At 33.0% G+C, this 15,370-nt stretch overlaps 2 protein-coding genes across 7 annotated transcripts; one reads left to right on the top strand and one right to left on the bottom strand.

The window, feature by feature from the left end:
- Positions 1–1,139: 1,139 nt before the first annotated feature.
- Positions 1,140–5,456, top strand: LOC101205818 (nicotinamidase 2). Of its 6 annotated transcripts, XR_004216902.1 has the most exons (4): positions 1,140–1,942; positions 2,172–4,291; positions 4,412–4,486; positions 4,988–5,456. XR_004216902.1 is itself a non-coding variant. In XM_031886037.1 (2 exons), exons 1-2 carry the CDS (start codon positions 1,336–1,338, stop codon positions 4,130–4,132), a joined length of 2,568 nt encoding a protein of 855 aa, XP_031741897.1. In that variant the 5' UTR covers positions 1,140–1,335; the 3' UTR covers positions 4,133–4,366. The 6 variants fall into 6 exon arrangements, 4 of the variants coding, with proteins under 4 accessions (XP_031741897.1, XP_031741898.1, XP_031741899.1 ...); XR_004216903.1 differs by lacking the exon at positions 2,172–4,291 and having other exon boundaries at positions 1,153–1,942; XM_031886037.1 differs by lacking the exons at positions 4,412–4,486; positions 4,988–5,456 and having other exon boundaries at positions 2,172–4,366.
- A 5,609-nt stretch (positions 5,457–11,065) lies between these two features.
- On the bottom strand, positions 11,066–15,007 carry LOC101205583 (pentatricopeptide repeat-containing protein At5g61990, mitochondrial). Its single transcript, XM_031886047.1, has one exon. The coding sequence runs from the start codon at positions 14,778–14,780 to the stop codon at positions 11,682–11,684; it is 3,099 nt and encodes a 1,032-aa protein (XP_031741907.1). The 5' UTR covers positions 14,781–15,007; the 3' UTR covers positions 11,066–11,681.
- Between the last annotated feature and the right edge of the window lie 363 nt (positions 15,008–15,370).

The following is a 15,370-nucleotide window of genomic DNA, read 5'->3' on the forward strand; positions in this document are numbered from 1 at the left end:
CTTCCACTCATTTATACAAATTAGTTTTATTACAATATCTATGTCTTCTATAATTTTATATTATAATATATTTTATAGAAATTGATATGTGATTTAATTAAATCTTGTTAATTAGGTTGTTGATTTAATAAATTTAACTAAAATGTTTGTATCGCTCTTTACTATTACTAAGTAGATAAAATAAATTTTGAACAAAAAAACATAAAATAGTATATTTTAAAAAAGATTGTTATATAATTAAATTAAAAGTGTATTTGCAATTATCATTCATTTTTATAAAGAAATAAAAATACAAATGTGTTTTAAAACTATTTTTTTAAGGTAATCTTCAAATCTTGAAATGTATTTGAAGATTATTATATAAAAATCTTGAATTTTCTAGGGTTAATCTCAAAAGTAATATGTTTTGTATAAATATTTGAAAAGTACGGTTGTTTAATAAGAAATTATAAGAATAAGGTGGTTTGTAAAACTATCGTAAAAAGTATGTGTTTTTTTAAATTGGACGTACACGACTTCCTAAATAATTTTTAAAAATTATTATATTTTAAAATATTAACTATTTGTGTACAATTAGACGGCTAATCTTAAATTTTGTTTTTATTTTTTTTAATTTGTCTAGAACTCAATTTTTAATTAAAAGTAAATTACCAAAAAGTTGGAAATTTAAACAAAAACTAAAATTTTCACATATTTTATTTTCATTAGTCTTTCACAAATGTTTTTATTTTAAAAATAGTTAATATTTTAAAATATAATAATTTTTAAAAATTATTTAGAAAGTCAGGTACCCGGTACACGACTTTCAGTCATCACCATGTGGACTCTGCATACGTCAAACCCGTCCATACGTGAAGCAAACTCGTCCAATGTGTTGACGTGTACATTCAGGAAGTCGTGTACCCCATACACGACTTCTTGCATGTGCAACATGTGGCAGCATCAGTAAAACCTACGTTCACCCGTGAACGCTATAGTTGACTGTTGACCATTGGGTTCATGAGTCACCTAATTTTGCAATATTTTTCACCACTACCCTAATTTTGTGAATAATTTTTAAAAACACATTACTTAGAAAAAATCCAATTTTCCAATCCAAAAACTAAATATCTCTGATTTAAATAATGTTAATAGTCCTAATCTTGAAATGACGTAAACGAAAGGCCAAGAAGACGTTTCTTTTACAAACAAACACTTTTTCTAAGAAAAGAGCATTCCTGAAGATTTCAATCGCTTCCTCTTCTTCACTCAGTATCCAGACTCAGACTCAGAGCACCCATTCGCCGGTAAATTGCCGTATACCGGAGGGCCCACCACCGACTCACTTCGCCGCCCATGGATAACCCCAAATCAAAGCCCTCCGCCGCAATTCCATCATACAAAAAATACGAGATCCGCCACAGACTCCCAAATCCCAAAGTCGCCGCGCTCTTAGTGATCGACATGCAGAACTATTTCTCCGCCATGGCAAAGCCCATCTTCCCCCATATCCTCACCACCATCCGCCTTTGCCGTGCTGCCTCCATCCCTGTCATCTTCACCCGCCACGCCCACGCCTCTGCCTCCGACAACCCCATCCTCAACGAATGGTGGAACGGCGACATTATACTTGAAGGAACCCCTGCAGCCGGTCTCATTTCCGATCTCGATCGGGAGGACGCCGATGAGGTCATCCGGAAGAACACCTACAGTGCATTCCGGAACACGCGCCTAGAGGACTGCCTGAAAGAGAAGGGCGTGGAAGAGGTGATTGTGACTGGGGTTATGACGAACATTTGCTGTGAGACAACGGCACGTGACGCGTTTGTAAGAGGGTATAGAGTGTTCTTCTCCACGGATGCGACGGCGACGGTGGACTTGGAGCTACATGAGGCTACGTTGAAGAATTTGGCTTATGGGTTCGCTTACTTGGTGGATTGCAAGAGGCTTGGAGAGATTTCTGGTAATTGAAACTCCATGCCTTATGGTGTTGTTATCACTGTACTACTGTGTTGGGTTAGAGTCTCTGATTTTAGTATGTTCTTGTTGTTTTTACTGTACTGTTTGTTATAACAAAATCTATGGTTTTGGTATGCTGTCTGCTAGAATCTCGAGATTTTAAGTTTCCAGTGAGCTTTCTTCTTCTGGTTTCTGCCTTTTGCTATTGGGTTTTGTTTTTCTTCTTCTTGAAGCCATGAAGAAAACTGGGCAACCATGTAATAATTCTGAAGTTGTTGATGTGGAAGATGATAGAGAGGCTAGGATTGACCCTCAACTTGAAATTGTGGAGCCAGTGATTGGGATGAAGTTCATTTCTGTTGAGGAAACGTATCGGTTCTATGTCAATTATGCAACAAAAGTCGGTTTTACTGTTAGGAAACAATATCACAAAAAGAAAAAGAATGGAATTGTTTCAAGAGCTTCCTTTTGTTGCTCAAAGGAAGGGTTTCGTCAAGTAAACAAGAGAAAAGAATTTGTTCATTATACTCGGCCAATTTCAAGGACAGGATGTGAAGCTTCATTGGCATGCTTGCTTGGAAAGAATGGTCAATACAGAGTTGTGTCTTTTAAAGGAAATCACAATCATGACCTTGGTAAAATGACGTTGAAGCGTACAATAAATGTTGACATGAACATTTCCAATGCTCAAAAAGTGCATGATGCAGATAGTTCAAGAACTTCATTTGGAGCTACTATGGGACTAATAAATAAAGAGGTGGACGGTAGAGAAGGAACGGGATTCGTGGATAGAGATTACATGAATTATGTACCCATAGAAAAAAAAGCAAGAATTGAAAAGGGAGAAGTTGAAGCACTTGTACAGTTTTTTGAGAATAAACAGAGGGACAACTCTTCTATTTTTTATGCATTGCAACACAATGAAGATAACATGGTCACTAATATCTTTTGGACCGATGCACGCTCAGTGTATGATTATGAGTGTTTTGGAGATGTCATTTGTTTTGACACTACCTATCGTTCAAGTGAACTTGGTCGACCTTTTACACCATTCTTTGGAGTTAATCACCATAAACAATCAGCAATATTTGGTGCAGCTTTACTTTATGATGAAACAATCGAGTCTCTTAAATGGTTGTTTAATACTTTTCTTAGTGTAATGTCTAGAAAGCAACCAAAGACAATTCTTACAAATCAGTCTTCGACAATAGCTAAAGCAATATGTGATGTTTTTCCTGAAGCCCAACATCGACTATGTGTTTGGCATATTTTTCAAAGTGCTGCTAAGACCTTGAGTCATGTGTTTCATGGACCAAATCAATTTGTTCAGGACTTTAGCAGTTGTTTATTTGATTATGAAGATGAAGATGATTGGTTGTTAGCATGGCAGAAAATGTTGGATAAATATGCTCTTACAAATAACAAGTGGTTGACATATTTGTTTGAATTGCGAGAAAAATGGGCAATAGTATATGGGCGACAAGCTTTTACAGCTGACATGAAAAGCACACAACGTAGTGAAATTATGAATGAGGTATTGAAAAAATATTTAAGGCCTGATTATGACATTTTGCAATTTCTCCAACAATATGATAGATTTTTAGCAGATCGAAGATGTGAGGAAATGGTTGCGGATTTTAAGATGAATCATACAACACCTATTTTGCCAATGGATACAGAAATGTTACTACATGTGGTAGACATATACACACCAGCAATATTTAAATTGTTTGAAAAAGAATATATGAATATTCTTAGTTGTAGTACCTTCAAGATGGGTAAGTTTGACGGTGTATCGGAGTATAAAGTATTATTTCATGGAAGCTCTTGTCATTGGTTAGTTAAATATGAGGCTTCAACACAAACAGTCACGTGTAGTTGCATGAAATTCACATCCACCGGTATTCTATGTAGCCACTCTCTTAAGGTACTCGATAGGAAGAATGTGAAAAAGCTTCCTGCCTCATATATTTTGAAAAGATGGACAAGAGATGCAAGAGCTTCAAATAGTCAAACACTCGAGATTTGTGGAAAGTCAACTGGAGAACGTTATAACCACTTGTGTCGTAAATTTTATCAAATAACTTCACTAGCAGCAGAACATGAAAAGTTGTTTGAACATACTTCTGAAACTTTCGTTCAATTGCTCAAAGATTTAGAGGAGATGAAGAAAAATTTATTTTGTGGAAAATAATCATGTAAAGGAATGTATGGGATTCGAGTTTTCATTAGTTCAAGAATGGGGAAAAAGACTCCATATACAAGAGCATTGAATCAAGAGAAAGTCTGTAATTAGTTGTATAGTTGAAAAGAAGACATGGAAACAAATCTGCAGTTGAATAGATGCAGACAGGTACAATGTTTTACCAATCATTCTAAATACCAAAGTTATTGGTAAAATGTTTTTCTACTACCTTTTTTTAACCAAGTTCGTATAACGTTTTATATCTTTATTTTCTTTTGTCTCGATTAGGTAAATAAGTATTTTGGATGAAGATAAATGGGGAAAAGTATGAACGATACTTTCAATCCCATTACATTCTCGAAGGTAAAAAAAGAGAAATAAAACATTCTATTGTATTTTATTTTTATTTTTATTATAAGTTGATATATATATATATATATATATATATATATATATATATATATATATATATATTTTAATTTGATGATGCTAGACTATGAATTTAAGTAAGTGGTAAAATTGATACTATCAAACGTTTCACTGTTTTTAGGTTAATGATTTATTAGAAACCTAACATGGATACAGTTTTTTTACAATTTATGTAATAAGTGAATGAATACTTACATAAATGTTTAAAGCTACCTATGGTAGGTTAATGCCAAGTTTCAAAATACGTTTGATTTTTCATTGATTTATTGATAAAAATTTATGCAAGAATCAAGCAAGATTGTTTCGTACTAAACTTGGAGAAAGAGAGAGAAAAGAGGGCATTTGATAGTTGAAATACAAATAGAATGTTTTAAGATTGTCAAGTTAGTTTAGAATATTTGATACGTGTAACATATTAAATTCTTTGCTCAGCAGGTTCTTTTGTGATGGGTCTTAAAACTACTGATCGAATTCGAATTTAGAGACATTCTTCCTTTGTCTAGAGGTCACAGTGTGTCTATTCTCTTCAAGGAATCGTATGAGGATCTAGGCCAATTGTCATGGTTAATTCAGTCCATTTTGTTCGTTTTGGAATTGCCTAATCAAGGTTTATTGGGTTGAGCTTGGGGTTGACATATTGATAATAGAGGTTGCCTCTATTTTTGAAGGGATGCACCTTGGAGTGGGGTTTGAGAGGAACGATAGAATCTTGAGAGGTATTGTTAGAATGTTTGGTCCTTTGTTAGATTCTAACTCGTCTTACGAGTGTTACAATTCTTCCATAGGTTTTACTATGTCTTCTGTTTGTATGGCAGTCTTGATTCAAGCCACAAGTATGGTAGAACGTGTTATATGGATTTCACTTACATATTTCATTAAAAGTTAACTTTGTTTAATTGCTTAATTGTGGTGCTAAAATTGAATGATGCTAATTAAAGAACTCTGCTTCGGTCCAAATCAATGTTAAATTACTTTGGGATTGTATTAATCAAGATCCCGATTTCACTGAACTCCCGAACTTCAAAATATTATCTTCAAACTTATAATTTGAACCTAACTAGTAAATTCTTAAAATCAATCAATTTAGCTCATTTGTCAATACCATGTTTAAGTTTTGTTGATGCATCAAATTTTACACGTGTTTTTACTCCTTCCAATGACGGTTAAACAACCAAAAAAAAGTTGCATAAATAAATTATTTTAAAGAATATTTAATTGAGAGTTCAAATTAATTTATTTGTTTAGAAAAGTTTAGGTGTTTAATGATAAATTTACAAGTCTATTCCAACGTAACAAAGTGGAGGACATAAATTGCTCAGTTATGAAAGTTATATCTATTCTACATCGTCCAAAGTTAATGGTTTATTAGCATTTTCTATTTCAATCGAAACCATGAAGGAGTAGAATGAAAATACTAAAATATTAAGGAGTAAAGCTAATAGGAAGTTGTTTGTATAAAGTTAAAAGACAAAAGAATCACGTTATTAAACCAACATGAATGAGAAGATGTATTCATTTTCTTCACCAAAAAGCTCTCAACCTTATCAATAACAGTTGACTTATTAAAGAGAATAAATCTAAAAAGAAAAATATTCCAAACAACTAGACACATATAGTCAACCTTTGCAACCAAGAAAGACATAAATTCCTTCATAATTTTGGCCATGATCATCATCATGCAACTATACCTCTATAAATATGAAGCCCTCTCAGTGTAGATCATTTGTAAATGTGAGAGAAGAAGATAGGTCTAACATGCAAATAATTCTTTTGCCCTCTCATGTTGTGTTGTTTTTTCTTATTGAAAAATTCTTTTCCTTCTTTATAATTTCCATGGATTAGTACGTAGTGTGAAGTTCTGCAAAGTTTCAACCTAATTTGTTGTTAGAAGAAGAGGTTGCCATTGAAGGAGATGAAAGGAAAAGGGAGGCTTAGTATGAAGGGAAGAGTTTTACTCGATGATGGCCAAAAATGACTTGCCTACTATGCAAACTATGTGTTGTAGAGCTTGTATTAGACGTTTGTATATCAGGCAATCATTTTTGGCCAAATTGATAAACTCTTCTCCATCATGCTAGACTTTCTCTTTTTGAGCTTGAGAAGAGGTGTAAATTGACGGTTGGTTTGGAGACTTGGTTTCTAACTGCTCTAAATTATTTTTTGAAATCATTTTTAAGTTATATAACTTTTAATTTTGAAATATGAGGTTGAAATAAATATAGCTATAAAACTAGCGTCCTATTATTCTCTCTTACAAGTTACTAATTACGTTTCATTATATATGTCTATCTATTTTTTACAAATGTTTTCAAAACTAGCTAGGGTCGTAGAGTTTGAAATGTAAAAGTAATACTTTAAAAAAAACTTATTTATTAGATTTAGATCGGAACTTCAATAATGATGTTGAACCTAACAATGAATTTTATTTATCAAATAATGTAGATACAATATATACAAATGATCTCTTATTTAAAAGGAAGTTTTAGTTGATTTGGATCTACAATCTCCGAGACATAATAAAGGTGAGCCTAATAACGAGTCAAAGAGTGAAGATGTGAACTCTAAAGAGATCTTTGGGGGCAAGGACTCAAACTAAGAACTCTAAAGAATTAGGAAACCTGAATACTGTGATCAACTTCTAAAATTCACTTCGAATTGGCAAAACATGATTTTGAAAAGTGGTTTATTTCGAAAAGTGATTTTATTTCGGCTTCCTAATTTTAAAATCACTTTTAACGTAGGACTTTAAAATAAAGTGATTTTGAAAAGTGGAAAAAACAAAAGGATTTAGGAAAAGAAAACAATGGGCAAAACATGCACTTCGAATTTACTTAAAGTCCTACGTTAAAAAAAAATCTATATTATTTCACATCAACCACATTGTATTTTTGTACATTTGAAAGAGAAATACTATTGTTGTAATTTTAGGATTGTTGGAACGAAAGTTGTGATAATTAAGAGGAATGTATATTAGGTTATTTTATGTATTTTAAATGTGTAATGTTTAAACATTTAGTAGAAGAAATTGTATTGTGTACTTATTGAGAATATTATCATCGAAGCGAATATTTAATTCAAATGGAAAAAAATAGATATGACATTGAGATTATGTCAAAACTTGAAGTCCTAAGATAACAATACACTTGTCAAATACAAGAAGAGTTACTACGAACTATACTTGGTTAAATGTCGAGGGTAAATACACTTGACATATAATTACGGTGAAGCTTCGTGACTATTTTTCTTTGGTTAAGTTATCTTATTATATCTTACAATGGATCACAATTGACGTTTTTAAAAGCATCAAAACTAATTATATGTCACGTTCCATGTCACTCCATTCTCAATATTAATAGGAAGCTTGATTAAAAAAAGTTACATTTTCAAATAAATTAGAAAGTTATTATCGTAAATTTATAATTTTCATATCCATCCACACTAATTAATTGTATATATAGACTACTAGAAAAAGAAACTCTCTCTTCACGTTTATGATCTAATACCTGACTGTTTTTAGAAAAAAAAACATCAAGAAATGGATGATTTCAAAGATAAAACATAAAAAAAAATTATGAAAAGATAGAGGTGAGCTAATTTTTAGCTTTTTTGACGTCTTTTTATCGTCAAAATTGTTTTTTTTTTTTAAATATAGAAATGTTTGTATGATTAGTTGCATTGCACTATACATATAAATTAAACTACGACATCATTTTCTTGCACTCTTCATGTCTAACATAACCAAAAATAATAATTTAGAACAAGTAAAACTTTGATCTCTTATAAAAAAAATGGAATTCTTTTACTATGTGTAATATTAGTGTACGTGAACTACATAAACATAGGTACAACGTCCTAAAATCATCATAGAGTATTAACATTTAAAAATAACTCTCCACAAATGGCTAGACTATGAAGTACGTGTCCTTGTAAACATTACAATTTACAACATTTTTCACAAGGGGTTCTTTACTTTAAAAGTATATTTGGAACTGAAAGAAAATTTGAATTGAAAAGCTGAATTTTCTGATGTGAACTACATATTAGATCAGTTGACTTACAAATGGGAATAATTTTAATAAGCAAAATTCTTCATGCATGTTTGAGCCAACCATGCATGAAACCCTAATTGAATATATTCCATTTTAATTTTTAGAGATCATCAACAATACTACACAGGCCCTACAACTAACTTAATTAGGATCCAAAATGTATATATGGTTTCCATGGAGTAGGAAGTCTTTTTTTTTAGTTTGTGTGCTTGTCATATTCTAATCTTCTTCGTATCATTCCAATTTTATCGAGATGTTACCAACGGAGAGCGACAGGTCTATCTTTTCACTTACCTTCTTAAATCAATACTCATTCTTTTCATGCTATGGTTATCTCTTTCTTTCTTATAAGACCCTAATTTTGGTTCATTGTTTTTTGAGTGTTGCAAAGTTGTTCAGAAACTCCATATATATATATAGAAGATGATCAAAGGAAGGGATGGGGTATATTTACTATGAAGAGTTGTATAGTACTAATTAAATTAAAAAGAATCAATCATTCTTTTAGTAAAAATTTGAATAGGTTTTGGTTTTATCATACACAAAATTATTTATATATATATAGTGGAACAACCTTTACAATTTTATTTGATATTAAATTATAGATTGAAAAAACATATACAAGTTTAAAAGTTTTTAGATGTATACAAATTTAATTAAAATTTTTTGAGACTAACGACTAAACTTATAATTTAAGCTAGTATATGTTAATTACTACAATTGACTCAACAAAATGAGAATACTTTAAAAGAATAAAAGTTGTAGATAATACCTTTTGAGTAGTCAACCATGCAATCCACAAATTAGAATATATTCTTTTAATTTCAGCATAAAAAAAATGCAAAATCAAAGGATAAATTTTGCCCAAGGAAACTATATATATATATATGGTGAGTTATCAAAACCCCTTCAACTCTATTTGATTGGAAGATGAGAAGAAGAAAATTTATAATATGAGAGAAGGGGTTGGATCATCTTTGTCTAATATTATTACTATTTTTGGTTTAGGTCTTCATTCTTCCCTTTCAATGTTATGTTGTATAACTTCTTTTTCCTTCCCCCTATCTTGAAAAAGTTCTAAATGTGCGCGGATGGATTTGCTACTAAGGGGCGTGGAAATGGAAGGAAGAGATGTTTAGTATGACGTGAAGAGTGTCGTTCGATAGTCAAAAATAACATAAATGATGATGCGTAGTTTTATTTGTATCAGCTAATCATTTTGGTTAAACTAACGAACTCCTCTCCATCATTCTAGACCTTCTCTTTCTCTATACTCTATAGTAAAATGAAAGTGTGCAAACTTGACCTTCTTACAATGTAAGTGGATTTAATTTTTAATTTTCTCTTAGTTTTTTTATTATAATTATATTTGTTAGTAAGTTCCATTAATATCTTTTTTATGCTTAAATATATAGGTTGTATGGTCCTTAATATTTATGTTATTTTTCGTGTAAGGTAGTTGAGCCTAGATGTCACAACTATGGCCACAACAATAATAATATTTAGATGTGTATTTTGAGTAATACCTATCTTTATGCATCTTATCAAACAAACAATTGAAAAGAGAATATAATTATAATATTCAAGTTAAGGTGCAAAAATCACCTCAAAAGTAGGTAATGATATAGTTGAAACTATACCATCAAATTTTCAATTGTAAAAAATTAAGCTCTTGTGTTTATACAAGTAATAAAAATGGACTCTCAAATTTGTATAATTGTAGAAATGGTTAAGAATCATACAACTTTAAGGGATCGATTTTTATGATTTTGCATGTATTTAAAAATGTTCAGTTAACGACGGAGAAATATTCCGAAGGAAAATATCATTTACTTTTAATTTTATTAGTAAAAATAAGCTCATTTGGAGTGATTTAATTTTCTAACAAATAGCTCACAATTCTTTTCTATCAACTTTGAAATCTATTGTTCGACCGTCCACCCCACGTACTACTGTCAAAAGTTGACATGGACTATAAATAAAACAAATCTTTTTATTCTCTCTTCGAAAAAATCGATTTCTATTTAAAAAATTTCTTCAAGAATAAAGATCATGTCAATTTATTTACAACAAAACATTTTATACCATAAAATCAAGGAGCCATTAGAGAAGTTCAGGAATTCATGAACATAAAACAATTATTTCTGTATACACACACAAAACGGATTCATATCATACAAGCCTTGAACCATTATAGGAATATATATATATACATATTTGAATCCTCAAAAACCATTTTAATCACTAGTTGATATATAAAATGTTCAAATCTCAAGTGGTAGATACAAAAGTTTCGTTGGTGGAGGCTTTATAATTCAATAAGAATAATATAAGAATTGGAGCTTGGGGTTGGAAGGCAAATTTACTGCTGAGTTAGCTAATAGTATTGTTACTTTGTCAGTAGCCCCTAAAACTATACTAAATTAGCTAGTCCATTAGTGTCTGTAGTCAAGAAAACAGCCCAAATTGCAAATCTATGGAAGACTATTAGATTAAGGGAGGAAAAAAAATATATGAAAGATGATATAAACCAGTCAGAGATCATGGAAAGACATTGATAAAGAGCAAGCATCTGCATAACATTTTCCATGAACTGTTGCACATATCCGAAGTAGTGTTCAAGCAATGCCTGCTCGCCATTTTCGCTGAACTACGCAGGACTAAAGTAGCAGCATTGTCAGCTTGTTGCATGCTCTACAAACCAAACTGGATAATATGGACTTCAAATGAATGCATAAGTTTCAATTCAGCAAAATTAGAGAGCTAATAAAAGAGGACCTATTGCAGAAGGCCTGCAGATTTTCCCTCTTCCAATAGTGGTCTAAAGATTCCCAGTTCGGTGACTGAACTTCAGCAATAGATTCCATATCTCGTTACAAAACGACAAAATTTATACTTGATGTTGCAAAAATGAAGCTCGTTGTTTCCCCGTGTGTCAGCTAGTAGCCAAGTGAGAGTTGAACTTCACTAGCATTCTGCTTACGCCATCATCATCTTTAGTGCTCAAACGAGGAATAAATCAGAACATATCAAACAAACAGAACAGTTTCCAGTAATGGACTACTTGGACCCTGCTTGCATTACAATACTTGGGAAATATCGGATTTCATATCATCTCTACCAGTACTGATCGAATCAGTCAAGCTTAAAGAGGTTGGAACCCATCCCAATCTTTGCATAACGCCAAGAACCTTTGAAGCTTCGTCTTCATTACCTGACTTGTAAAAACCAAGTAAAAGAGTATTACATGTCTTAGAGCTAAGAGAAAGTTCTTCTTTTCCCATTTCACTAAGCAACTCCAGTACTGTAGATATTTGTTTTTCCTTGCAGAGGTGAAATATTAATGCGTCGAACACATCATCCTCCAACTTTATACCCTCGACCAAGCTTTTGTTGAGCAGCTTCAAGGCTTCAAGAGATTTTCCTTCCTTGCAGTAGGCACTAGCCATCACACCATATGCTATTGCATCACACGCAATCCCCCTAGCTTCCATATCCTTAAACAATGAAATCATCTTAAATCTATTTCCTATCTGGTTATAACTGAGTAAAAGTGAAGTATATGTAAGAGTATTTGGTATGATATTTCTCGTTTCCATATCTAGAAAAAGCTGCTCTGCCTCCTCCATCATTTCTGCTTTGCCGTATGCATCGATCAGAATCGTGTATGTCACAATATTCGGTGTCAATTTTTTATCTACCATATCATCGAACAACTCCCTCGCTTCAATCACTTTTCCATGTTTGCAGAAACTATCAATCAAAGAGTTGAAAGCAGAAAGGGAACCAACACTTTTCTGCTGGGCTTCGTGAAATAATGAAAGTGCCTTCTCCAAATTTCCCTCCTTGCCGCAACCGTCAATGAGGATACAGTAGATGTAACCATCAGGAGAAATTCCTTTTGATATCATCTCATCAAACAGTTTAAATGCCTCGGTTAAGTTTCCAGATTTGCAATATCCATCTATGATTGTTGAATAAGTCACAACATCGGGAACCAAATCTTTTTCTTCAATTTCATCAAAAAGTTCCCTAGCTTTCGTTACCTCACCTAGCTTGCACAATCCATTAATTAAGGTATTGTATACGACAATGTTGGGATTAATTCCATTATGAAGCATCTCGTCATAAAGTTGGGATGCCTTCTCAATATCACCTTCCTTGCAGAAACCAGATATAAGGGAGTTGTATAAAAAAACATCGGGCACCACACCCGTCTTAAGGAATTTTAAGAAAACCCCCATGGCTTCTTTGGTTTTCCCATTCTTCGAGAGACTGTGAATGATTGCACTATATGCTCGGATGTCAGGAATCAACCCTTTCTCAAGCATGCATTTGAAAGTTGACAAAGCTTCTACCGTATTTCCAACATCGCAATGCCCCTTAATTAAAATAGTATAGATTACGTTGTTAGGCACTATACCAGAAGATAGCATGTCTTTGAAATACCTCTCTGCAACTTGGATTTCTCCTGATTTACTATATAAATTAATAAAAGCCCCATAAGTATGTGCATTAGGTTTTATTCCTTTCTCACCCATATCAACAAGCAACATTTTTGCTTCTTCCACCTTTTTGGCTCTACAAAGACCAATTATAAGACAATTGTAGCAAAACAAATCAGGCAGGACCCCATTTGCAATCATTATTTTTAGTAATTCTATTGCCATTTCATATCTACTTTCTTGGACATATGCCTTAATCAAGGTACCATACATAAAAACATTCGGTTTCACCCCGTTTCTGATCATCTGGTCCAAAACTTCGTTAGCCTTTTGTAAATCACTGGAATGACAAAGGCCACTAATAAGCACACTATAAGTGAACGGTGATGGCGTCAATTTCCTTGCTTTCATCTCAGCTAGTAGCTCACAAGCTTTAGCCATATCATGAGACTTCAAATATCCATCAATCAGTAAGTTGTAGGTCCAGGTATCTGGTTCTAGGCCAGCCATCAACATCTCATTGAAAAGAGACATTGCTTTCGCCATCTCACCAGCCTTAGCAATGCCCCCGATCATTGCATTATAAGTTACAACGTTCAACTTAAGTCCACGAGTAATCATCTCATCTTTGATCCTCAATGCCTCTTCAATATTCCCTTCTTTTATGAATCCATCAATCAAAGCAGTGTAGGTAAAACGATTAGGATTTAAACCTGAACTAGGCATACTTTCAAATATCAATTTTGCTTCTTTTGATCTCTTCTGTTTGCAAAACCCATCAACGAGTAAAGTATAAGTATGGCCATCCGGACCCAAACCCTTCTCCATCATCAATTTCTTTACCTCTAAAGCTTCGTCAACAGCTCCAGTCTGACATAAACCTCCAATAAATGCATTGTAGGTGAACAAATTAGGTTTACATTCCTTCTCCATCTCAGAAAGAACCATCTTTCCCTTGATAACATCACCAACTTTGCAATGTGCCTTGATCACATTAGTGTATGTATAAACATCTGGGACTATCTTAGCCTCCACCATACTTCCATACACCTTCCAAAACAACCCCATCATGTTAGCCTTCAACAAATCCCTCATCAAATTATTACAGCATATCAAGGTGGGAAAGAACCCTTCACTAATGGAAGCTATAAAAACACTAGAGGCCTCATTCAAAAACCCCAAGACCCTAAATTTATCGATAAAAATATCAAAAACAGTCAAATTAGACCCACCAAATTCTCTATAGCACCTAACCAATGAATCCAAAATCTCCAAAGGTGGCTTACGGGTCTGGAGCAATTTCTCAAGCATGTTATCGGCTTGGTGTATTAGCCCAGAATTACAAAGACGAATTGCAAGAATCGAATACGAATGCAAGTATTGTGGCGTACTCATTTTTGAACTCGACCAATAGAAGAAATTCTGAAGCCGCACAGAGTCATCGATTTCGCTCTTCTGTAGAACAGAGCAAACAATTTCTGGGTTTAGCTTCCTCACATTGTCCTCGTTGTTTAAAAGGATCTGCCAATCTTTACGCTTCAGAATCATGGAAAATTCGCGAACAGTGTCATCGTAATGATCAAATGGGTTATTGGTCGAGAAAAACATAAAATGGATAGAAACATTATTCCATATTTGGGGAAAACTGGTAGTTTGGAAAGGGAAAGTAGAGAGAATTCTTCGAGGGGAGGAATTTGCAGCTATTTGCCGAATCAAGCACAAAGCATTTGCCATTTTATGTGGTTTGAGAATCAAGCGTCAGTAAGCCAAAGAGAAAGTGGGGATAACTCGCAAATGGGTTAATACAATATACGATTCAGTGATGGTTTGAGTGAATGATGATATCCACAAATGGATGATGCTAAGTTCCATGTCAACTGAGCTCAACCGGGGAGGATTTTGAGTTGAGAGATGAGAACTGAGAGAGAGTAGGGCAGTAGCTTTGTATTATGATGATTTTTGCCCTTTTTAAAATTTGAGAAATGACCCATTTATATTTTCATATTTTCAAAAAATTAACATCATTTTTTAAATTTTATCAAAATGATTTTTCTTCGGACTATCTTGTCCTTGATCGTGACCATATGATTCTATTAAAAATCTATTTTTGTGAAAGAACGAAAGTACCCCTTGTCGTAAAATTGAAACTCTTCCATCTTCTTCCTTATGAAGTGTTTTTCTTTGAAATTTTGTCCATCTCCAAGTTTCATTGCATTGCATCAATTCATTGTTGGTTCCCTTTTAATAGTGTAGACGTATTTCATGATTCCTTTCCTAGTTTATTTCAAGATTTGATATTATTTTCATCAAACTTGTTACATTTT

This window comes from Cucumis sativus, chromosome 5 (assembly GCF_000004075.3).
Source record: "Cucumis sativus cultivar 9930 chromosome 5, Cucumber_9930_V3, whole genome shotgun sequence".
In the NCBI taxonomy this organism is placed as follows: Eukaryota; Viridiplantae; Streptophyta; class Magnoliopsida; order Cucurbitales; family Cucurbitaceae; genus Cucumis; species Cucumis sativus.